At 42.0% G+C, this 24,595-nt stretch overlaps 2 protein-coding genes across 8 annotated transcripts in view; both read left to right on the forward strand.

Annotated features, from left to right (window-relative positions):
• SEC24C (SEC24 homolog C, COPII coat complex component) overlaps window positions 1-16,168 on the forward strand; it is a 35,548-nt gene extending 19,380 nt beyond the window's left edge. For all 7 annotated transcript variants that reach the window (XM_066324031.1, XM_066324033.1, XM_066324037.1 and 4 more), the window contains 17 exons: window positions 1,382-1,493; window positions 2,298-2,425; window positions 3,266-3,404; window positions 3,842-3,957; window positions 5,253-5,377; window positions 5,636-5,827; window positions 6,850-6,943; window positions 8,620-8,736; window positions 9,217-9,387; window positions 9,773-9,869; window positions 10,132-10,277; window positions 10,664-10,802; window positions 11,615-11,733; window positions 12,110-12,289; window positions 12,930-13,121; window positions 13,529-13,618; window positions 14,052-16,168. In XM_066324031.1, coding sequence (XP_066180128.1) covers window positions 1,382-1,493; window positions 2,298-2,425; window positions 3,266-3,404; window positions 3,842-3,957; window positions 5,253-5,377; window positions 5,636-5,827; window positions 6,850-6,943; window positions 8,620-8,736; window positions 9,217-9,387; window positions 9,773-9,869; window positions 10,132-10,277; window positions 10,664-10,802; window positions 11,615-11,733; window positions 12,110-12,289; window positions 12,930-13,121; window positions 13,529-13,618; window positions 14,052-14,192 — 2,298 coding nt within the window. In that variant the 3' untranslated portion in view covers window positions 14,193-16,168. The remainder of the gene's footprint in view (window positions 1-1,381; window positions 1,494-2,297; window positions 2,426-3,265; window positions 3,405-3,841; window positions 3,958-5,252; window positions 5,378-5,635; window positions 5,828-6,849; window positions 6,944-8,619; window positions 8,737-9,216; window positions 9,388-9,772; window positions 9,870-10,131; window positions 10,278-10,663; window positions 10,803-11,614; window positions 11,734-12,109; window positions 12,290-12,929; window positions 13,122-13,528; window positions 13,619-14,051) is intronic.
• Window positions 16,169-18,337: 2,169 nt separating this feature from the next.
• On the forward strand, window positions 18,338-24,372 carry FUT11 (fucosyltransferase 11). Its single transcript, XM_066324040.1, has 3 exons — window positions 18,338-19,054; window positions 20,346-20,971; window positions 23,682-24,372. Exons 1-3 carry the CDS (start codon window positions 18,356-18,358, stop codon window positions 23,827-23,829), a joined length of 1,473 nt encoding a protein of 490 aa, XP_066180137.1. The 5' UTR covers window positions 18,338-18,355; the 3' UTR covers window positions 23,830-24,372.
• Window positions 24,373-24,595: the final 223 nt, after the last annotated feature.

The raw sequence follows: 24,595 nt of genomic DNA on the forward strand, positions 1-24,595 counted from the left end.
GTCAGCGTGCACGCAGCGTGAGCTGTTGTAGCCATATTTTGATCAGAGTTTGATTACTGTTCTTGTTCATATACCTGTACTGGGCCAGTGCTCTAGAGTTCTAAAATTGCAGATTAACTGGAGGTAATTAGAGATTAACTGTGTTAATTCCTGATTAAAAAAACTTCTAGTATGAGGCATGGGGAGCTATTAACATTCTCTCATTATCTGTGCTCATGCATAACCATTAAATTTTGAATTTGAAAATTTAATGTTTATGTTGGAGAATCTTACCTAAAGAAAGAAAAAAGCAGCTACCTTTTGGATTGGAAGACAAAAAAAACTTTGGGGTTTTTGTTACCCTGTGTCATTTCTTCCTCATCAGTCAAAGTTCATCATTTAACAGGTGCCAGTGGTGGGATCACCAATGTCAGTCAGCCTATAGACTTTTGAAATGGTAGTAGATTTATTCTAGAGTAGTCACTGAGGCTATGGGATGCTCTCTGCTGGCAGCTTGCAATCTGTAGTGAGAAGGTGGAAGTTCTGCCATACAAATTTCTACATTTCAGAATTTACTCTAGACAAAGGCAGGTGTGTTTGATGGCAAAATAAGAGCAGAAGAATGACTGCTAGCTGTAATTCTTTCATTCACTCACCACCATGGAAATGTAGTTTGAACTGTGTACAGCTACAAGGATCAGTGAATATTTTAGTTAAGTAAAACTATTGAACACATTTCCATTATCTCATGGAAATTATCTTGCAGTTGTGAAGAATTTGAAATACCAAGAAACTGAAGATTTTTACAGGCTTTGAAGTTTGATTCATTGACACGTCTATTGAAATTTCACTTTCTGCATTCCCAGAATTCAAATCACAAACCCTTGAGCATCACAAAGTAATGAAGATTTTCACCTGAGCTTGCAAACCATCTGTCTTTAGGCCAGAGTCAGAGTGGTTACAAATAAAGGCATGGTATGAAAACAGTGGGACTGTAACAGAAAGAAAAAGCCAGGTTACCTATAAGACTTCAGCTTGAGGCTTACAGAAGCTTCTAATTGTTATTTGACTAGAACTGTACAAGGGAATACTACCAAAAATTCCTTTCTTCATCTATGTTTGGCTTTTATGAGTTCAGACCAGACTTTAAAACACAAAATATGCTGCTACTAAGAGTACTTGGGGAAAAATACTATCTGCAGCTTGTAGTTTATTATTAGTCATTAAGTACTGTTTGAAATCAAACTGAGAGGTGACTGCTTGACAAAATTTACTTGCTCTTCATATTTTTAGAGATAGAAATGTTTGCCTCAGGTCCCCTTTTCACTGCCTTAGAGATTTTTTATTTTACAGTACTTTGAAACCAAGCCTCCATATAATAACATGGTATTTTCTATCACAGATTCAAGTGATTGAAGATGACAGAAATAACCGTGGGTCAGAACCATTTGTCACTGGAGTGAGAGGGCAGGTCCCACCTCTTGTTACTACAAATTTCTTGGTCAAAGATCAAGGTAAACTGTTTCTTTTCCTAAACAGGCAAAACACAAATCCCAAAGAGTCAATGACAGAGCTGTGTCTTTAAAGGGAACATGTCTTTTACCAATAGAAGCTTAGTTTCAGGTGCTGTGTTGATTTAATCTCAGGTTCTCCTGATTGTCTGGTAGCTAGTAACCAATTTGCAGGTAAAAAATGTTTTCCAAGGCCGATACCTAGGACCAGCATTAGCAGAGATATCAGGAAGCAGCAAAAGAAGCCTCTTCTGTAGAGCTTTATAAAATACATTTAAGAACTGAAATCTACTAGCAACGTCATTAGAATTGGATTGGCAACTGTATTTTTTAAAATTAAGGTGGATGTGAATTGGTTTGAGAGCTCTGTAGAGAAAAGATATTTCATCTTTTAATTGCTGACTCTTTTTTTTGAATTTTCAAGTTCCAGAAAAACTTCAGAATCTGATTCTGCAATCAAGTATTTTACTCTACAGCCAGAATTACAAAACAAAACAGTAGAAATGTTTGAGTAGAGTTTTCTGTCTACAATATGTTCTTGTCTGCGAATATATGAAACAGAAATGCCTTTTTGTAGGTTTAGGTTGGCAAGGAGTCAAGTTCATTTGTTTTAAGGTCTTTTATTATATGTAGTTAATCATGAGGAGGTACTTTATTTGGAATTCAAGTTTTCCATAGATTAAAACTGAATATTTAGCTAAGCTAGTACTGTCTGTGGCTTAACAACACAAGGTATCTTCATTTCTATTCTTGCATATGAACTGAATTTGTACTGAAATTTGTGGGGCTTTTTTGTTTGTTCCCCAGGTAACGCAAGCCCCCGCTATATCAGATGCACATCTTACAATATCCCCTGCACCTCTGACATGGCCAAACAATCCCAGGTTCCCCTGGCTGCCGTCATAAAGCCGCTGGCCACTCTGCCACCAGAGGAGGTGAGACCTGTGTGTAGAGCTCTGTGTGCTCTGTGCACACTCAGCAGGAGAATTTAACATATGTTCAGAAGGCATGTTTAGGTAATGAGGACCAGGTAAACATTGATTCCCAACAAGTGTGCAATAGATATCTGTAAAGCAGAAGAATGTTGTGTTCAAAACATACAGTATTTTGACTGCCATGGTAATTTCAGCTTTTTTGCGGTAGTTGTCAAGCACTGTGACTAAATAACCAAAATACTAGGATGGTCACAAAGGTGTATGCTTCCAACTGGTCTCAGTTTCTTTCTTAGTCTGAAGTACTTAAATGGTTGCTAATCATTCATCCCAGAATGCCAAGTTGTGAAACTGGATGAAAGTGGATGAAACAGCACTGGTTTAGTGGTCTAATATGTATGTACATGCACAGCACTGTGTGGGATGACAGCAGAACACTGAGCACTGCTGAGCTGCACTTGTATTTCTGCCCTTTCTCTCTGCAGCACTTATTTCCTTCTAGGTGTAATGTGTGGCTGTTGAGTCTTTTACCCACTCATGTTTGGTTGCTGAGAACATGAAAGCTCAGACTTTTACAGAGTTTGACATTTTATAAGTAATCTAAATGCTCTGACTACTGTGTAGTGTTAGCCCTCAAAATACTGCTGTGCTAGATCTTGAATTGAAAAGCACTTAAATACTTGTTCAGGCTTCCCACATCCCCTGTATTCTCTCCCACAGCTGCCAAATGCTGAATCCTATACCATGTACAGGGAGATAGAAATGACCACACAATCTAGAGCTTAAAACTTTCTCATCATCATGAGACCTTTCTTTTCATGTTTTTTTCTCTTGCTTCCACAGACCCTTCCTTATTTGGTAGACCATGGAGAATCTGGCCCTGTCCGATGTAATAGGTGCAAAGCTTACATGTGCCCTTTTATGCAGTTCATTGAAGGTGGAAGGAGGTTCCAGTGTTGTTTCTGCAGCTGTGTCACTGAGGGTAAGGTTTCTTCTGGAAATCTTTCTCTGGGCTCTACTGGAAAGGTCGTTGAACAAGATGCAGGCAAATAAATCTTTATCATGTTATATGAATACTGTATGAATATATTATTCATATATCATGTTATATGAATACTGATTTTATGTCTGGTCTTGAAAAAAGTTTTTGGAAGGCATGCTCAGTGTTTAGTTCTGAGTTTGTGTTCAGAAAGGTGCTTATACTGTCTGGTGCACGAGACAAACTGGAATAAGTTTGGGGGGGTTTTGCTTTAATTATATTCTTAAATTGCATTAATATTTTTGGTACTTGTGTGTTATCCCAGAGTGCTAGTTCACTTTCCTGGAGTTTTGTTCGAAACAGCTGTTGTCATGTTTGCTCTCTAGTCACAGTGTTGATAATGGGCATGTCACTGAGCTTAATGACTTTTCCTTTCCCAGTGCCACCTCACTACTTCCAACATTTGGACCACACTGGAAAGCGAGTAGATTTCTATGACCGACCTGAGTTATCACTGGGGTCATATGAGTTTCTAGCAACAGTTGACTATTGCAAGGTACAGTAGCATGTTTTTATTGCTGTATTTATTTTGCTTTTAAGTAAGAAGATTATTTTCTTGAAAGCAGGGAAGACATGAATTGTCTGGGGCTAATTTCTAGCTGACAGAGATAATTAACAGCATTAATCCAGCCCACTTTATTGTGTAAAATAACATGCTTGTTTGTTTACTTACAAAACCAGTGGAGGTCCTGATCACACATGACATAATAGAATTTAATAGCTGTCTCTGTAATTTTTTTTTCTGGAGCTATATAAGCAGCTATAGCTGCACTTACCTTAGGAATTCTGCAGAAGGGGTTCTTGTGCAGTAGTCCTTGGCAGAAAAGGGAATTGTAGGAGAGGTTCAATGCAAGTACAATAGTAAGTATGCAATGTATCAACTGTTCCCTAAGGCAGACCTTACCTATTGAACATCAGTTTCAAATACAACCATAGTGATTAAATGCACAAGAATAGTGTAGAAATGTATATTTCAAAGCTGGTTTGCTTTTAAATTAAAGATTTAAATAATAATTAGCATCTAAGGAATAGGGAAAATACATGCAAGGTATTTATTAAAGCAACTTACATCTCTGCTGAAATATTATACTGAGAAAATAGATGCCTAAATGTTGTGAGTTGATACTGGTTGCCTTCTAATGCCTCTGCTTTACTTTGAGTTAAGACAAAAAGTCCAATTACTTTCTAGCAGCATAAAAAGAATTTTGAATCAAACAAGATGCAATCTTCACAGCTTTTTTGGAAGTTCTTCTGTTTTGCTTTTTTCTGAGTGCGTGTTCCAGTATGACCTATAGACTTCAGAAAACTATTGACTAAAACAAGTTTTTCATTCCCAAGGAGAGCCTGATTTTGTGAAGGAAAAGGTTGTAAATCTTAGAGAGGAAAATCTTTTGTTTTATATTGGTGGAATTAGCTATGACAAGTCTGGTCAGATTCCAATGTCTTGAGAACTGGCAGAAATCTTCCCAGTCTACTTTTCCAATCTAGCTTAGTCAGGTAAATGGATTATTTAGTTAGAGCTGTTCTTCTCTGATCAGTGGTAAACTCAGTCTAGGTTATTTAATACCCGTCCATTTCAAACATAGTATGATTACATATGTGTTAGTTGGAAAAGTATAGGAGAGTGAGCTGAAGAACAACTGCTGCTCATGCTTACAGAGGTACATGCAAACTAATGTCATGTCATGTCAAAACTAAGTTTTGACCAGCATCGATTTGTCTGTGTTAGGGAGCTGTTATCTGAGCTGCATTACATAGCAGTAGTAAGATTTCTTCCCTCTCTTCCTACAGAATAACAAGTTTCCTAGTCCACCTGCTTTCATTTTTATGATTGATGTGTCTTACAATGCTGTGAAGAGTGGCTTAGTGAGGTTAATATGTGAAGAATTAAAGTCACTCCTAGATTATCTGCCCAGGTAGGTATATTGTGAGCTACTGTAGTCAATGCCAATGGGGGATGCTGCTACTTCTCTTTAAAAATGCTAGAAATTAAAAAAATTACTTGATAAGCCTGTCAAGCTTTTCTTCATAAAAAGGCCAAGCCAGAACATCTTTCTTGATACCCTTCTAGATGAAAATAAATTTTATCTCCTTTCATTTTTCCCTTAATGTGTTGGTTATGTATAATGGGTTTTCTGTCTTCTTGGATGTGAATGCAAGTGTGTCTCTTACAGGGAAGGGAACATGGAGGAATCAGCCATTCGAGTAGGCTTTGTCACCTACAACAAAGTGTTACACTTCTATAACGTGAAGAGCTCGCTGGCACAGCCACAAATGATGGTGGTCTCAGATGTGGCAGATATGTTTGTGCCACTCCTTGATGGTTTTCTGGTGAATGTGAATGAGTCCAGGACAGTTATTGCCAGGTAATATAAATGGATTTACGTGTGTCGTGAAATACTTATTTCGTAGATTCAAATGTGCTTAATTGCCATATGAAGTCAATCCATGTATTTTAACTTACTGTACTCTCTGAGAGTAAGCTAGCATAGTAGGATGGGGAAAATGAAGGGAAATTAAGGGATTATTTGGCTCATAGTCCATCTTGGCAGAAAGTATATATAAGGGGAATTAGTGCAGAAGGCCATTTCTGGGGAGAAGAAAAGAAAAAACAAAAACAAAATCCAAGCTCAATAAAAGCCCACCTAAAAGAAAGCCACAACAAAACGCAACTTGGATGATGCAGAGTGAAAGCTGTAAGAATACTGAATTACTGTCTTTAAGTCAACTGCCTAAATAACAGCAAACTGAGACAACAGGGGTGTCCAATTTTGTTTCTGTGGAGAAAACAGAATAAGAGGGATAGAGAAGATAAAATCTGAAAGGAAAGAAAGAACGTAGCAAAGTTTCGGCAAGCTACTTACCATGGTACTTGAACTGTAGTTAATCTATGGTGTGTAGCTAACTAGAACAGGGAACTAGACCTAGAATTGCATTTTTTTGGAAAATTTCCAGACTGCTTTTTAATGCATTAAACAGGCCTAAATACAAAACTGTGGATTAAACCTATTAATCTCTGAATAGTTCACAAAATACTTGGCAAACAGAGGCCAAATGTCACTAGTATTTCTTAAGAGGTTTACTTACCTATGTATATGGGAATGAATTAAAAGAGAAGAAATACAGAAGAGCTGTGAAAAAGTAATCAGTTGAGGCTGTACATAAGGCACTGAGGATAAAGATGAGAGAACCCAATGAAGAACAATACAGCATTTTTTTCCACAGATGAGATGCCAAATACTGTAAAAGTTATGCAAATTTACAGACATGTTAAAGACTTCTGTTTAAACCACCTCACTCTTATAAATCATCAACTGCACCTGTGTGGCTTGTCTTATTGAATGGGATCTTGAATTCCTCCATTTTTTTTTTCCTTGTTCTTTGCTAGTTTGCTGGATCAGATTCCAGAAATGTTTGCAGACACAAGAGAAACAGAAACTGTTTTTGCACCTGTGATTCAAGCTGGGCTGGAGGCACTGAAGGTTAGTAAATGCATTTTTATGACAAATTGTTTTCAGCCAAGTACTCCTATGTTCATGTTCTGCTAACACACACTAATAAGACGGAAGCTCCTTGTGGTAGATGCACTACGTGTAGGGAGTCCTTGGCTCATTCTTGAAGTACGTGAACCTTCTGTTTTGTGCAGCTCTCTATATGTTCTTTACTCAATTATCTTTTAAATAATATTTTTCGAAGTACAAGAACATAGCTTACTCTCTGTTGTCTGTCTGGGTTTTGCTTTAAACACTTCACAGAATCTACAGGAAAAAAAAAGACCCTCTAGCATTAAAAAAACAGGTGCTGAAATCAGTTAAGTCCCATGGAGGTTCTGTAGTTTGGTATCTTTTTAATCCTGTTCTCTGGTAGAATCTTAAATTAAATTAGAGAATATAATCTGTTGAAGTTGCCTGCAACAATGTGCTAACCAAGTACACTTTTCCTAAAGTTCTTCCATTCTAGTACTTCATCCAGACATAACTACAATGCATGATTTAACTCTGACTTGTATCTACTGATCAAATTGATTGCCTGTATGACTTCACCCCAGACTGTTGACGTAGCTCTACTGGTCTCTCACATCAGTCAGAGAATCATTTTAGTTGGAAAAGACTTTCACAATAAACCCAGCCTTTAACCAGTACTGCCAAGTCCTCCACTAAACCATGTTCCTAAGTGACACTTCTGCACATCTCTTAAATACCTCCAGGGATGGTAACTCCACCACTTCCCTGGGCAGCCTCTTCCAGTGCTTGACAGCCCTTTCCATGAGGACGTTTTTCCCAATATCTAAAACTCCTCTGCTGCAACTTGAAGCCATTTCCTCTTGTCCTATCTCATATTACATGGGAGAAGAGGCTGACTCCCACCTGGCTACAACCTCCTTTCAGGTAGTTGCAGAGAGCAAGATGATCTCCCCTGAGCCTCCCTTTTCTCCATGATGGACAAACTGAGTTCCCTCACTCACTCCTCAGGCAAGATGCTCCAGGTCTTTAACCAGCTCCATAGCTCTTCTCTGAACATGCTACAGCATCTCAATGTTCTTGTAGTGAAGGGCCCAAAACGTCAAGGTGTAGCCTCACCAGTGCTCAGTACAGGGGGAATGATCCTTAAAAGTCTCTCTTAAATTCAGTTTTCATTACAGTTGATCGATCAAGAAATAGTAAAAGTTATAATTGACTTTTTACATACTGCATGTGTCAGTGGAAATAACCTATTAAACATTAGCTAGTGTTGGCATAGGGTGTTTATTTGAAATTATTGATCTGGTGAAGCTCAGATTACAAAATTCTTTGCCATTTCTGTGACATTTTCCCACTAATTCGGTAGCTGCAAATCAGGGAAGAAGACAGTGCAACACGTTTGCACAAAACCTTTTGTGTCTGGGTCCTGCTTACTGTTCTGTCTCCTTGGAGAAAATCCTTTTCTCCCTGCTGTGGAACTAGCACAAATCCAGTCAAACTTAAACTTGCTTTTCTGTAACTGACCAGTAATTTGTGCTTCCTCTGTTGGACTCCAGTCATGTAACCGAGTGACAGTGAACCTGTGTTCTGGTAGAGTCACCCTGACATTAAAAGAGTGATGAGGTTGCTTGAATGTTCTTGAATCACAATTTTTGTGAATGTTTCTAACCTCTGTTGTTGCACTCACTTTCCTGCAGGCAGCTGAGTGTGCTGGCAAGCTCTTCATTTTCCACACCTCTCTGCCCATTGCAGAGGCTCCAGGGAAGTTGAAGAACAGAGATGATAGGAAACTGATCAACACAGATAAGGAGAAGGTAATAATGGCTTGCATAATCCTCATACACATAAGGGTGTATATTATGCTCTTTATGGAATAAAATAACAGAAGCAGCATTTAAAAAATTACAAGGATAGCGCATACTGTAACTGTTCCCGCTAATATTTTAACATTCCACTCTTATCTTCTGTTTGCAAGCAGGGTTATGGAGACTTGAAACATAAGAACAGCTCTAGTCTGAGAACAAGGAGAGTTAGCTCTAGATTGTAACACAGGGTAGAATACCAAATCTGGGTTAAAGTAAATGTGCTGAGTTTACAATTAAAACAACATGTGTAGTAATTTTCATAATAACTAACCGTTTCTCAAAGGCTGAATCAGGGACAACTCAGATGATTCTACTTTCCCTGAAGAAAAGCTTAAAAGTATAGAAGAGTATTCACTGGGATTATAAACTGGATCTCACTTTGCTTTTCCTGCACAAACTTCTGATGTCATCTCTGATTTCCTTTCTTAGACTTTGTTTCAACCACAGACAAGCTTTTACAACAACTTGGCCAAGGACTGTGTGGCCCAGGGCTGCTGTGTGGATCTATTCCTGTTTCCAAACCAGTATTTGGATGTGGCTACCCTGGGTGTGGTACCTTACCAGACAGGAGGCTCCATTTATAAGTATGCGTATTTCCAGGTAGGAGCGACATTGACTCAGAGCAGTCAGTGATCCAAGTAAGAGTTATTGCTTAGCTGAGAGGTCTTTCTTTCATAGTGGGAACCATAGTGAAGAAGTACTTCTTTGGAAGTAAATGGCTACTTAAATTTCAAGATAATCAGCAAAATGTTTTGGTAGCTTTGTATCTTTATACAGACATCTCTGTTAATAACAAAACCCAACAGGAAGAGCTAGGCTATTACCTCAGCACAATATTTTATTAGCAGGCCACTGAGCCTGGTATCATGGCTGACTTTTAAAGTAAGACCACAGGAGGTGGTATCTGGTTTTAAATTATTTCATGGTTTATGAATCTGGTCTGATTCATGGAGGGGTGAAACTTCAATTACTGCTTGCCTTTTAGCTGGAGACAGACCAGTACAGATTCCTGAATGACTTGAGGAGGGATGTCCAGAAAGAAGTGGGATTTGATGCTGTAATGAGAGTGCGCACAAGCACAGGTGGGTGTTAACGTGGAGGAATCTTAATAAATTGACCACTTCAAACATGTCTTGTGGGAAGAAAGAATTTTTCCTCTAATTTAAAACACATAGTGACTAGGCTATCTCAAAAGCTAAAGCTTTGGAATTCTCGAACTCTTGTTGAGATTGCAAAGATCCCTGCTGAAATCTATCGGGATAACTTGGTGTCACGGTCAGAAGGGTGGCTGTCTTGGTACGTTGTCGAAAATGGTGATCCATGTTGGTTTTTTCCGTCTTTTAGGTATTAGAGCAACTGACTTTTTTGGGGCTTTCTATATGAGCAACACAACTGATGTAGAGATGGCAGGTCTGGACTGTGATAAAACAATCACAGTGGAATTCAAGCATGATGATAAATTGAGTGAAGACAGTGGTGCACTGCTTCAGGTGAGGGGGGAGGCTTTGTAGAAGAAGTGAGTTGACAGTTGAACTGAATTATTAGACACTTCTTCAATGAATTGTTTGTTCGTTCTTTCTGCATCTTACCATACCCTTCCAGCATATTTATTATGAGGGTGACCTAGACTGCTTCAAACTGCAGTCATATTTTCTAAGATAGGTCCCTTAACACAACTGCTAAAATTGCTGCTTATTACCTTTCATTGACCCTGATGCTTAGCATGTACTTTTAGCTTATTGTCCAAATCTTATCTTGTTACCTCATTTGTTTATGCATCTGAGTCCTAGCTTTTAATGAAGTATATTCTAACCCTGCCCTTGTTATTGTAGCAGGAGCTCATCTCTCTGTCTGGTGGCATTTTTGTCTCCTGCAGTGTGCTCTGCTGTATACAAGTTGTGCAGGACAGCGACGGCTCCGCATTCACAACCTCTCCCTGAACTGCTGCACGCAGCTGGCTGACCTCTATCGGAACTGTGAGACCGACACCCTCATCAACTACTTGGCTAAGTATGGTAAGGGTAAACGTGGAAACGAGAATTGCAGCCTTTCACTGCTGCTAAAATGCCTGTTTTGTCACCCAGTGGCACCTGCTTATTCTTCCTGCTTCAAATGTCAGGTGGCAGTTCTGATACTTCCTCCAGTGAGTTATAGGAAAGAGCATAAAGCTGTGGTAATTGTATTGCTGCTCAGGACGAGAGGTACAGATGGAGGGTGTAGGCTTATTCTTTGTACTAATTCTTTTCTAAATGTTTTTAATAACAGCTTGTATTGCCAGCTGTCTGAATTCATCCTTGTACTTATTTTTGGGCTGTTGTAGTTCATTCCTTAACAGTTGCAGGATTTTGCTCTGGCAATAGGAAATGGGGGCCCTTGTTCATAGATATGAGTTAAATGTCATACACTTATGCACTGTACCTTATTTACCCTTTCTAGCGTGCAGTAAAAACCTGGAAATCCAGCAGAGATTGAGAGTTGTGTATGTTTATTGCCATTAAAATGAAAGAAACAGTGAATTTTCAGACCATTAATGGAAGATGACCAGTCTATAAAAGGAGTTTTTACAGAACGCCGTGCTTTCAATTCTGATAAATATATTTTAAGTGCATAGAAGATAGTTCAAGATTATGTGATAAAATGGAGTAAGTGAGCTTCTTCAGGTTTTCAATAGGAATATGTTGTCCTTTTCCTACAAGTTTGAAGCGGGAAGAATAAAGGCTTCCATAAAAAATAGTTGTTTAGATTTCCTTTGTGGAAGTAGTGTTGGGGTTTTGCTGTTCATGAGCAATCACTTGACAGCAGTCCATCCCTTCCTCTCTCTGTGCAGCATATCGTGGAGTCCTGAGTAGTCCAGTGAAGACTGTACGAGATTCACTGATCAACCAGTGTGCCCAGATCCTAGCCTGCTATCGAAAGAACTGTGCTAGTCCCTCTTCTGCTGGCCAGGTAAACTTCAGTGCTTTCACTTGAATCCCAGACTTGGAAATTAAAAAGTGACGACAGCTTCTGCTTACTTAGACTGCTGAAAAAAAGTCAATTCCTTTTCTCAGCAGAAATTTGCAAAGAGGAGATTCAGGAAAGTAGATACACTACTACAAGTAAAGCTATAGTTGAGAATTGCATCTGTCTGGAGCCCAGGGAGCACTGCCTGCTTCAGGGAAAGGTTTTATGTTTCTTTTGCAGTCCATAATATAAGTAGACTATCAGCTTTCACTCCTCACGGCTGTACCACACTTTGTTGGTTCATGCAAGCCTCATTTTGTCAAACATAAGCTTATTCAGCAAGACAGCTGACCAGTTTCTGTCTGCCTGTGACTTTTAGCTCATCCTCCCCGAATGCATGAAGCTGCTTCCTGTGTACTTGAACTGTGTGTTGAAGAGTGACGTTCTTCAGCCTGGCCCAGAGGTGACAACGGATGACCGTGCCTACATCCGTCAGTTAGTGACATCCATGGATGTGGCTGAAACAAATGTTTTCTTTTATCCCAGGCTTTTGCCCTTGGTGAGTAATCCAAGATCTTCTTAGAACTTGAGGCTTGCTGTTGTCTCATTGATTCATCTTGAGGGCCTGCATTTATGTTTTAGCAAGGGAAAGTGATTTGAGAAGTATTTGGGATCTGTTATCTGTTGGGATATTTCACTTAATTTTGCTCAGCATTACTGCATCTTGTGAATTTCTTGGGAGATACTTTTTCCTGAGCTGTAAGTGTATGACTAGTGGCAAAGAGGACACTTTTGACCCTTTCGTAGTCTTTTTAAAAAGTCCTAAAGTTTACAACTTCTTGTAGTAATTTTCATCATTGCAAGGTAAGTCCATGTACTGTTCTGACTTTTCATTACCATAGTTGCTGGAACAATACTAAAAACTAATTACATATCCAAGAGGTGATATTTGGGCTTGAATCTTTTCACAGAAGCCTTAAGTTCTCTTTTGCTGACCAAGAGTCTCTGAACTGCTTCTGTGTCACTTTGAGTAAGAAAACTAAGGAAGATGCCACGTCAGTCACAATTATTGCAGTCTTGGGAGTCCTAGAAATGAGAAAACCATTAAGGTCATCATGGCAAAAATTTTCAGAACTTCATAAGATGTTCTTGTTTTATAACCTTTATTTTTCTTTAATTTTTGTTTTCCTGTGAAACAGACCAAAGCAGATGTTGACAGTGATTCCTTGCCAGCAGCCATTCGGAACTCCGAGGAGCGTCTCTCCAAGGGTGACATCTACCTGCTGGAGAATGGGCTGAACGTCTTTGTGTGGGTGGGAGTCAGCGTGCAGCAAAGCCTCATCCAGAACCTCTTCGGAGTGTCATCCTTCAGTCAAATTAGCAATGCCTTGGTGAGCTGGATGGCAGTGTGGGAGCTAGACCCAAAACTTAAAACAATGAGAAAGCCAGTAGACAAAATAGCATTTCATTTTCCAAAATAGAAGTGAGAGAAGCACAGATGTGTGAAACTAGTAGAACTGTTGATAGTCTGGGCATGTCGGGCATGCTTTTGCCTAGGTTTATTTGACAAGTCATATCATTAACAGTCAAGAGAACAGTTATCTAAATGGAATAAATAATTGACCTTTAATTTTGATTTCATGTTATATTCTACTTTAAGTAGCTAAAATCAAAGAGATTGTATGCTAATGGGGATAGGTATTTCTCTACTCTTTTACAGTATGCCAGAACTGCTGACTTTTGTTTCACATTGCTCTACTTCACAAGACTAATGAGAATTGGGTATCTTTCATTCCAGAGCACCCTGCCAGTCTTGGAAAACCCCTTTTCAAAGAAAGTGCGATCTATTGTTGATATGCTTCAAGGGCAGAGATCCCGCTACATGAAGGTAAAAATGTCCTCAATTTACAGCTTTAAATCCTCTTCTTACTAGAGTCAGGTAATGCCTGGTAATGCTGCAGTCCTCAATTTATTCCTCCCAATCTCATAAATGTTATTAAAACTTTTCAGGAATCTGAAAACAAATTTCACTAGTTTTGTAGTTTTGTGCTTACCATACTTCTAAAACCTAGTTTTTTTCAGACCTATTACAGTACATTACTATATGAAGCACATATATGGTATTTTCATTCTGTTTAGAAAGGATTGAGGCTTAACCCAGCTGAGTTACAGAAGTCAAAGAACATAAGCCACATATGCTGTGATTCTAGCTGTCTTTGGGGTTTTGAGCATTTAACTTTCTGCTCAATTTCCCCCATGAAGATTAATTCTAATAGCTACTCACTGTTGGTTTTGTTCTTGTTTTGTTTGTTTTTTTGTAGTTGATAATTGTGAAGCAAGAAGATAAGCTGGAAATGCTGTTCAAACACTTTCTAGTGGAGGACAAGAGCCTGAGTGGGGGAGCTTCATATGTGGACTTCCTGTGTCACATGCACAAGGAGATTCGGCAGCTACTGAGCTAGAGGAGTGAGTGGTGCTAGAACTCAGCAGTGACATTTCAGTCTCCACTAATGACCTGATCCGAAGGCCCAGCGCCCTCAAAAAGGACAACATAGAAATCTGTACAATTCCATAATTTTTAATACACATTGCATAAGCAGAAATCCTTTCAACCTCTCCCAATCCCGTATGAGAGATGAAATATTTTCCTGGTGAGGGCTTAAAAAAAAAAAAGGCCTTTGATACCAGGTCTTTTATTTGCATTTAAATTGTTTCCTGTGCTTGGCAGGAGTTCACCCCCCACCCCATGCTCGCTAATCCTGTTGTAATGAATGTAGGGTTTTTTCAGTTCACTGTACATGATTCAACATTGGGTGAAAAAGCGATAACTCTTCAAAATTTCTGTTAGCTGCTGTGCATTTGTGTGGGTGTGCGTGCATGCTCCAAGTGTGAGGAGGATGCACAGGTGGGGAGGACAGGAGGCAGGTCAGGTGATGGGAGCTGGAGCAGCCAAACATTTTGTGTCTCCCCTAAAGAGGGGAACATAATCTGTCAGAGCACAGATGTATCCTGTGGCTGTCCGAACCAGAAAGACATGAAAAATGAAATGAGTGGTAAGCCAGGAGGCGGCAGGGCAAACTTCTCTCCACAATCATCCCTGTACTGTAAGTTGCTGTGCAGAACTGTAATGGAGTAGTCAATAGTTAAGTGGGTAAAAATCAACAGCTTCTGAGCAGTGTAGGGGTAGAGACGGTACTTCCTGTTGACATGTGTGGTGACTCCTTTCCTTCTCATTGCACGGCTCTGTATTGTCCTACTCAATCCATGTTCCATGAACGCTCCTGCAGAGTTTACCTGTCAGATGGTGGTGGGAACAAAAGCTTCTTAACCTTAAGCAGAAAATACTTTTAACAAGGTGATGGGGGACTGTGCAGGTACCAGATGTTAAGGAAGTGGCCATTTTCAACCATATTTTTGTGAATCATAGCAAACAAGAAGGAATTTGATGTATACTGACATGAATTTGAGATGGCTTTGTACCCTGGAATACAAGGAAGGGGATACAAAACCTTGAGATTTAGACTGTACTGTAATAGGTATTGCAAGTACCTGATTTAGGTTATTGACAGGACCTGGGCCATAGCAGAGTTTCATTACTGGATGTTTATACCCTCCACCTTCTATCTACTGATCAGCTTGCACAAAACCTTTTATAAGTCTGTTTGTTAAACTAAAATACCTCAGACAGATTAATCCATCCACTTTGGCTGCTCTGCTGCTCCATTTTGCAAGGGTGGATGAGAAGACTCCTGTGAAGAGGGAGCTAGTGTAATCAAATTCAGAATTCTAAGGGCTTCGTTTATTCACTTTTGAAAGGGGGCTTGCATATTGAACACTTAACAGGTGTTCTTCCAATACCCAGGAGTTAAAGCTACCAATAGCACTAAAAGTGAAAGGAAGAATGTGGATGGATTAGAGAACATGTTTTCTGGGCTTGATATTTCATAGGAAAGTCCTTGTTAAGATCAGAAAAATACCTGGCTGTGGTTTTAGTCTGTATCCTGTAGCATGTATATAAATCCATTATTCTTCTAATGCTGCTAGTTTGTCTTCCCTCCCATCACTACACAGAAAGGGGAACATGAAAATTGTAATGGAGAAACTCTTTCAAGATGTAGTTGACAGAACTTTCAGCATTTTTGTATGAATGTGGCTTACTTTTTACTCCACGTACTGCCTCCAGCCAAAAAACCTAGAGGATTTTTAATCAGAGGGGTAAAAGAACTTCCCAGGAATATAATGCACAGCAACCACAGACTTCCACAAATACTAATTTCTAGTATTAATACTGAGGGGTGTGGGGGTGGAAATCATGAATGAACCTTTCATTTTCTTCACTTGTTTTTCCAATGCATCTTTTAATTTGTAAAGAAATAAAAATATATTAAGATGTATTTTATGTCATTGTTAGTAAATAAACACTGCTTATTTTTCCAAACCCTGTATTTTGCGGGAGGGGGGAAATGGGAAGGGCTGAAGTCTAGCTCATTGATCCTTTACAATCCAATCTTCTACTAACCAACTTCAGTCTTTTTTGTCATTGTTGTTATTCGCACTGAATGATAAGAAATTCAACAAGAGTCAACAGACAAAAGGTACTGTTTAATCTCAATGTTCCTTTATTTATGTGATTGGTTTTTGACTTTCTGCCCTGTCTGAACTTCCATTTCACAAAGAAATTCTCTTTTTTGCTGACACAGCTTGAGTCATTGATTGGGTGGGGGTTTTTTGGTCTACTTAGGCAAATACTGCCCTTACCTTGTGACAGTGTCAAGTTAATGACTTCTGTAGTCTTAAAAGAGCTCATATTTCAGAGTTAAGGGTACCTGGGTGAATAGGTTGGGGAGGGTTGTTCTTTTGGGTTTTTTTCTGGGTTGGGTTGTGGGGTTTTTTTTGCTGGGAGTGTTGCTAATTGCAAAAATAAAGTTCAGAGTGAACTGGCAGTGTTATTTTGACTGTACCTGTGAATATTACTGTTGTACAGTTTTCTCATAACCTTATAACAAATCTGTACAAAAGCACAAGACAATCATTGCTCAGTATCCAATAATACTAAATTTGCTGTAGAATATTTTGGAGATTCTTTTCCTATAGAATGTGCATTATGTCCAGAATCTGCCACAGGACTGGTGTGGTAATGATGGGCCTTGTGGATCTTGTACATTGATCATGTGGAGTAAATCGTGCAGCCCGTTCTGATGCTTGTGGAAGGTGCCTTGGAGAGCCCATGTCTGTTACCTTCTCTGTAGGCCCAAGTGGAGGACACTGTGGTGCTGTTGGAGCAGGCCCAAGCAGTGTCTACACCTAACTTTCCAAAGGAAAGGAAAACTATTCACTCTTTAACTTGTTCCTAACACAGCTGAAGAATAATTCTTGCCTTGTGTCCATACTAACTAATGTCCTGTATTTTAACTGATAATTCGTAAATATTATATTGTCTCTTAAGAAGTTAATGTGAAACTTTTAGGAATTGTGTAACTGAGCAACTGAGTGGTAATTCCAGAATATGTCTGTTGGATTCACATAGTGTAGCCCAAACCACTTTCTCATTTACAGAATATTTTAATAATGTAGGAATTATTCAAGGTTGGTATAGAAAAGCAGCTTTCAAGGGAGCTTTAAAACTACCTGTAGATATTAAAACCCCAAAACCAAACAGAAGATTTTTGTTAGTTAAAGGTGTTTTCTGTTCCTTTATGGTCTCCAGCAGGAGCTGAGCTGGATGCTCTTTCTTGTAACAGCTGCCGGCTTGCTTGGTGCAGGAGCCCTCTCTCTGCAGGTGCGTTCAGTCGCGGCACGGTGTGCCCCCGGGAACAGCTCGGCTTCACCGCTGTCAGCTGCAGGTACTGCGGGGCCGCTGTTCGCACAGATGCAGCAGCGGTAGAGGCAGGGAGGCTGACAGCAGCTTCAGCCCTCGTGCAGTGGGCCTGGGAGAGAGCTGGCCGTAGCTCGGCTCGTGGCGCCGCTGCAGCAAGGCTGCCGCCCGAGCCGGGGTCCCGGTGCCGTCCGCCCGAGCCGGGGTCCGGGTCCTGTCCGCCCGAGCCGGGGTCCGGGTCCTGTCCGCCCGAGCCGGGGTCCCGGTGCCGTCCGCCCGAGCCGGGGTCCCGGTGCCGTCCGCCCGAGCCGGGGTCCGGGTCCTGTCCGCCCGAGCCGGGGTCCCGGTGCCGTCCGCCCGAGCCGGGGTCCGGGTCCTGTCCGCCCGAGCCGGGGTCCCGGTGCCGTCCGCCCGAGCCGGGGTCCCGGTGCCGTCCGCCCGAGCCGGGGTCCGGGTCCTGTCCGCCCGAGCCGGGGTCCCGGTGCCGTCCGCCCGAGCCGGGGTCCGGGTCCTGTCCGCCCGAGCCGGGGTCCCGGTGCCGTCCGCCCGAGCCGGGGTCCGGGTCCTGTCCGCCCGAGCCGGGGTCCCGGTGCCGTCCGCCCGAGCCGGGGTCCCGGTGCCGTCCGCCCGAGCCGGGGTTCGGGTCCTGTCCGCCCGAGCCGGGGTCCCGGTGCCGGCCGCCCGAGCCGGGGCGCGTTGTTGCCGGTCCGCGGTGAGCGCTGGGGAGGCGGAGCTCCCGGCCCCGGCCGTGCCGTCACGGGGCGGGGCCCGGCGCCGCTTCCTGGGGCGGGCCCGTGGCGCGGCCCGGGCATGGGGGGCGCCGGCCCGGGGCGGGGGCCCGCGGGGCTGTGGGTGACGGTGGCGCTGGCCTGGGGCGTGGGGGCCGCTCTGGCCGCGGAGGGGCCGGCGGAGCCCTGCGGGGCGGAAGGGTGGGCGCAGGACGCCGTCCCCCCGGGCGCGGCCTTCGTCGCCGCCGCGTCGTACCGCGGACCCGGCAACAACGACACGCGGAGCAACAAGGCGCTGCCCATCCTGCTGTGGTGGAGCGGGAGCCTCTTCCCGCACTTCCCCGGCGACACGGAGCGCATCGACTGCCCCCGCGGCTCCTGCCTCGTCACCCGGAGCCGGCGGGTGGCCCGGCACCGCCGCACCAAGGCGCTCATCTTCTACGGCACCGACTTCAGGGCGTACGAGGCGCCGCTGCCCCGCCTGCCGCACCAGACCTGGGCGCTCTTCCACGAGGAGTCCCCCATGAACAACTACGTGCTCTCGCACTCGCCCGGCATCCGGCTCTTCAACTACACGGCCACCTTCCGCCGGGAGTCCGACTACCCGCTGACGCTGCAGTGGCTGCCCGGCAGCGGCTACCTGCGGGCCCCGGCCGTGGCCCTGGCCGAGAAGGACGCGTGGCGGCGGAAGGGCTACGGGCCGGTGCTGTACATGCAGTCCCACTGCGATGTGCCCTCGGACAGGGACCGCTACGTGCGGGAGCTCATGAAGTACATCCAGGTGCGTGGGCTGAGCGCGCGGGGAAGCTGCGGCGAGGGGCTGCTGTCGGAGCTGGGAACACCCGGCCGCCCCCCGATACCGCCTTGTTTTAATGGGGTTTGTTTGTCCTTGTTTTTAGCCAAGAGTCGAATCGTAACGGGATGCATGCTGACTACAAGCTGGAGAGAAAAACTAGTTGTATTCCTTCCCAAATCGTGGTCTAGACTACATCGCATGTCAGTAGGTAGGCCTGATGCAGATGTTAGATGTGGAGTTGGCCGCTCTCGGGGTCAGTCACAAGCTGGGCAAAGCCTGAATAAGCTCGGTCTTGTGGATCAAGTGCTAGAAGCTGCTGAAATCTCTGGACTTCGAAGTTAGCATACAGGAAGGCTGTCCCTTTACAAGCCTCGCTCCCGTTTGAAAGTACAGCAGTGAAGTTAAAAGGCAGGTTGCTCTGTTGTGTGAATCTGCTCCTTACCTGTGTTGTCGGACCACGTTGTTTCCAAGATGGCTTGTACTGCTATGGTACAGCTGATATTGAGTACCTTCGGAAAGTAAAATCATGTCGTTTCTCCAAGCAGGAAAAGAGCATACTGCATTTTTTTTTCCTTAGAAAGTGTGACAGGTATTAGATTGATTAAAAAAATATCTATTTTTAGCCTTTGCCAGAGATTTGCTTTTCTAGTGGTTTCTGTTGATTCTCTTGGTCATGATTTAGTTATTGTGTAAGGTCATCATGATCTGAATAATGAAGCAAAGGCAAAAGAATTTTTTTATAAATTACTATCTTCTCAAAGTGTGCTGTAGATTCCAGTTCAAGCATGTTGTCTTGTAGTTTTTCACAGTGTTCTTTTTCTCCTTGCATCAATTTTTCTTAGTCCAGCAAATGGAAAAATTTTGTCAGCTTACTGAGACTGGTTGGAACTCTGTGTAATAACTGTTTGGAAAAGCACTGAGTCTCTTAAGTGGAAAGAGGATGTTTAAATTGACATAGAGTCGAATGCTGTTCCTTACTTGTCAGTTTCTGATTTATCCGGTAATAAATACATTTTTGGGTGGCAGCTGTGCACTCCCCTTGCCCCTCAGTCTGTAGTGTGGCTAATGTTGCTTTTGAAACTCACCACTTGGTTTTCTCTAAAGCTCGTAGAACTGGGGCTCTAGGAATAATCTCAAGGGAAAGAACTTGGAGTGAAAATGAAGCTAAATGAACTTAGCTGAAAACTGATCCAAGTTAGGAATTTTACAAGAACTGTAAGGAAAGTGAGTTCCAGGGGAACAAGTCACTTTGTAAAGATGCCATTTGTTATTTTAGGTGGACTCCTATGGGAAATGCCTGCATAACCGTGAGCTCCCCAGTGAGCGACTGAGAGACACTTCCACAGCCACTACAGAAGATTCTGAATTTATGACTTTTATTGCCAGGTACAAGTTTCATCTGGCCTTGGAGAATGCCATATGTGAGGACTACATGACAGAGAAGCTGTGGCGTCCCATGCACTTGGGTGCTGTCCCAGTGTACCGAGGCTCCCCAGCTGTGCGGGACTGGATGCCAAACAACCTCTCCATCATTCTCATAGACGACTTTGACAGCCCCCGAGAGCTGGCAAAGTATCTTGATTTCCTGGACAAGAATGGAGAGGAATATTTGAAGTATCTAGAGTATAAAAACGTTGGTGGAATCAAAAACCGGTTCTTGCTAGAGAGCTTGGAGAAGCGGGAGTGGGGTGTGAATGACATGACTCTGCCCAATTACCTGAATGGCTTCGAGTGTTTCATCTGTGACAAAGAGAACACCCGGGTCAAAGAGGAGCAGGAACACAAGAAGTCTCGTGGAAAAATTCCAGCTCCCAGACCTCATATAGCACAGTTCAAGCACATGGGATGTCCTATGCCAACCCCTGGGTTTGGAAGTGTTGAAGACCTCTCTGAAGGAGACAGGTAATGTGCCAATATTATGCTCTTTGAAGGAAAAAAAGCTTCAAATAAGCTGTAACTTTAATAACACTTTGTACTTTAAGGAGCTCTTGGTACTATATTACTTCTTGTGGGTGGTGTAGGAGTTCTGCTAATACTGTGTAACACTGAGGCTGAACAAGAGGCTTGGACAGAGGCGTTAGCAGTTGAAAAGTGTGAGACACAATATTCCGTTAAAATGCCGTTACCTCAGGCTGTGGGCTTATCTTATCCTCTGTCTCTCTTAGCCTCTTGGCTCGAGGGAGGGATGTTTTCCAGTACAGAGGTAGTAAAGCACTTGGCAGCCCTGAGGCAAAAGCAGCTGTCTACCTCCTTAGAAAGTACTGCGTTAAGAATGGGGTTGCCAATGTTCACTGCAGGCCTGGTTGACTCCTATAGGCTTCAGAGCAGAAATGAGGCTCACCCAGAACGCAAGACTTAATGTTGTTTTGTGCAACAAAACTCTGGCTGTGTTCAAGGATGCCATCCCACTTATTTAGGAGAGGGACTGTGCAGGACAGAGAATAGACTGAGCACCTTCTTGTCCCTTGTTTTCTGTTGGTTGACTGATTTACTGAAGGCAGATTAATAGTAATGCCTTTTCTTAGTCTCGGTAGCAAAATGGTTTTTATTTTGTAGCGTGCTATGCAGCACCCTACTCTGTAGAAGTATTCCTACTTTTCCGTAAGTCTTCTGTTTGAGCATCAGGTGGCAGTAGAGGAGCACCTGTGAAGGCACACACGAAGTTGCTGCCAGTGCCACTTGCAGGCTCAGGTGCTTCCAACATTCTTCACAGGGGTCATCAGCAAGGAGTTTTGAACAGCTGGTTCATAATTCAAGCTACACTTTCATCCCATGGGAGTTACCGTGTCTCACTGTTGTTCTCCCCATTTACAGACTTGAGATGTGTCTGGGAAAATGGTTCCAGGGAAGGTTTTACATTCATTGCTATTTACTTTATAAAGATATGTGTTCTTAGTTTCCCAGGCATGATTGTGGGCATTTCCTGTGAAGTACAGTGCTTTCTATCTGATAAGCATATAAGCTTTAACGATGTTTGTTTTCAAAATGGAACATGATTACTTATAATTCTAACTGGTGTGACAATAGCATAAAAGTGCCATCAAAGCATTAGCTAAGCCTGCCCATATTTTGTCTGAGTTTCACAGTAATGTTATTTAACAGTGCGATCAATTTAGATGATTGCCTACTGAGCCAGTCAATGGAGTGTTTTGTTACATTAGAAAACACTGTGGAAAAATGAAACAGATCTAGTGGGGATTCAAGTGATAGACTGTACGGAGCATACAAGGTGTGACTTGTAGTTCACTTGGATATTGGAATTTCTTTTGGTGTTGTGTCCGTAGAGTTCATCTGGAAATTGTTTGCTTTTTTCTGTTCCTTGCTGCCACTTAGTCTTGAGTTTAGTACTTTGTGCAAGTAGGCTCATTTTCCAAACATGTGCCCTTATTCAGTGCTGCAAGAAGCAAGTCAGTGAACAGAGGATAGTGAATTTAGCAGGTAGGCAATGTGATCTCACAGTGCATCCAAGTGATGCAAAGGAACCTTTTGGAAGATATGTTTTTTTTAAAGCAGAAGTAAGCCTCTGTCTTCACACTGGAATCTGTGTTAAAAGTTTTGTTTTGGGGTCTGTGTTGGTGTGCTCTGCCAAAATGTGCCATCACAGGTGATGCTGTTGACCACAAGCTGATTCCGATGGGGTACAGGCTGCCACTCCACAAGAACAGGCGCTGGGATGTTCTGTGCATTTCTTGCAGCCTTCCTGGAGCGGTGGGTGAGATCTGCTTCCAGGCAGTGCAGTCACACTGGATTCAGTGTATGGTGTACAGGGGGAAGGCAGGAGCCACTGAACTTATTTCTGTGATTTGGAGGGAGAAGAACAAAAAAATTCTGTCTATAAGTTAACAAGTAGTTGGTAATTTGTATGGACGTATTATAAAGAGCAACGTTTGATCCTTTTTTTCCAAAATTTGTTAATTTGTTTCTGGGTAGCAGAAATAATGGAGGAGAGGGAAATAATTGCTATGCCTTGATATAACACAAGTGAGAGAAGTAGTCTACGTGGTCATGAACTGGAAAAGAATTGCTGAAATTTGCACTGGTACAGTCTGTGCTATGAAAAGTTTGAGACTGTATGCACTGAAGAAGAGACAGCCCATATTTGACCATGCAGTCTGGAGATAAAGAATAGAATCTGTGTTAAGGAATATATTGATTTTGTCTCTGTCATGTGTAACCTGAGTTTGTAGTTGTTTAAATGTATTATCTGAAAAAACCCTCTGATTTTTAGGCTGTTATATGCATATTGACCAGGGAAAACTACTCTCAAAATAATATAAGGACTCTGTGATAGATTTTTTTAAATAGTAATTTTTATTCTCTACAACTAATAATTTAGTCTCTGTGTTAACATGATATATGATAATATATGCTGATATTTCTAGAATGTCGTAAAGCTAACAGTGAACTTCAATTTGCTACAGAGAATTTTCAAAGCAAGTTTCTTTAAATGACTTGGAGCACAGTGCCACACTAACAACATACTTTGTTATGACCGTCTCTGAGCCTGTTTTCATCTTAAGGGAAAGAAAAACATGATTTCAGTGCTATTACAGCCGCAGACTAATTCAGGTTTTTTAATTGTTTGTGATGGTGTCTCTTTGTTTTGTTTCAGTTGGAAAGAAATGTGGCTGCAGGATTATTGGCAAAGCCTTGATCAGGGTGAGGCCCTCACTGCTATGATTCACCGCAATGAGTCTCATCAGGGAAGGTTTTGGGACTACATGCATGAGATTTTTCTCAAGAGGACGAGGCAACACTGACCCATCTTTGTAAGAGCTTGATTTGAAAATTGCATTGAACGTTGAGACTGAATTCTTACCTCACTTCAAATGTTTGCCTTGGAAAAAAAAAACAAAGCCAAAAAACCTCTCTCACAGAGACAAATTTTTCTGGTGCATGAAGTGAGTAAGTTTCTGTTATGATTGGATTTTGGCAGTGGAAATGTTAGTAACTGCTTTGATTTGAGTTTCAGCTCTGTGGTGTGAAGCCAATCCTGACTTGCAGGTGTCAACGTGGGGCAAAAGAGGAATTTACTCTCCTTTTGCGTTTGCTATACTTTTATTGTGTCTCACATGACTTCAGGCACTTGATCAAGTGCCCTAAGGTATTTCAGGGATTTTTTTAAGTCTTCAGAATATTAGTTGTTTTTTAAGTATTTTATCAATCACATATTCTTTTCATTAAGATGTACTTTTAGCTGCTATTAACAAATGGCTTTTCCAGTGAAGGAATTACAAAAGACACATCTGTGAAGAGCAATCGTGCCTTATGAAATTGCTGCAATAAAGTCTCTTCTCAAGTAACATGCCTCAAATACTCGTCCTTTTCAAGGTAATTGAATGATTATGGGCGGGTCACTTAATTCTGCCTAATTTTCCTCTTTTGTTGACTTAATAGATCATATTAAGAGAACAAATTATTTAAGTTGCAACTTGCAACAAAGTATTTCACACCAGAATGTGTATTACCTGGTATTGTGTAGAGCAAAATAAAATTATATGCTTTGATTCTTTTAAGTTTCCATCA

Source organism: Sylvia atricapilla, chromosome 8 (genome assembly GCF_009819655.1).
Source record: "Sylvia atricapilla isolate bSylAtr1 chromosome 8, bSylAtr1.pri, whole genome shotgun sequence".
Classification (NCBI taxonomy): Eukaryota; Metazoa; Chordata; class Aves; order Passeriformes; family Sylviidae; genus Sylvia; species Sylvia atricapilla.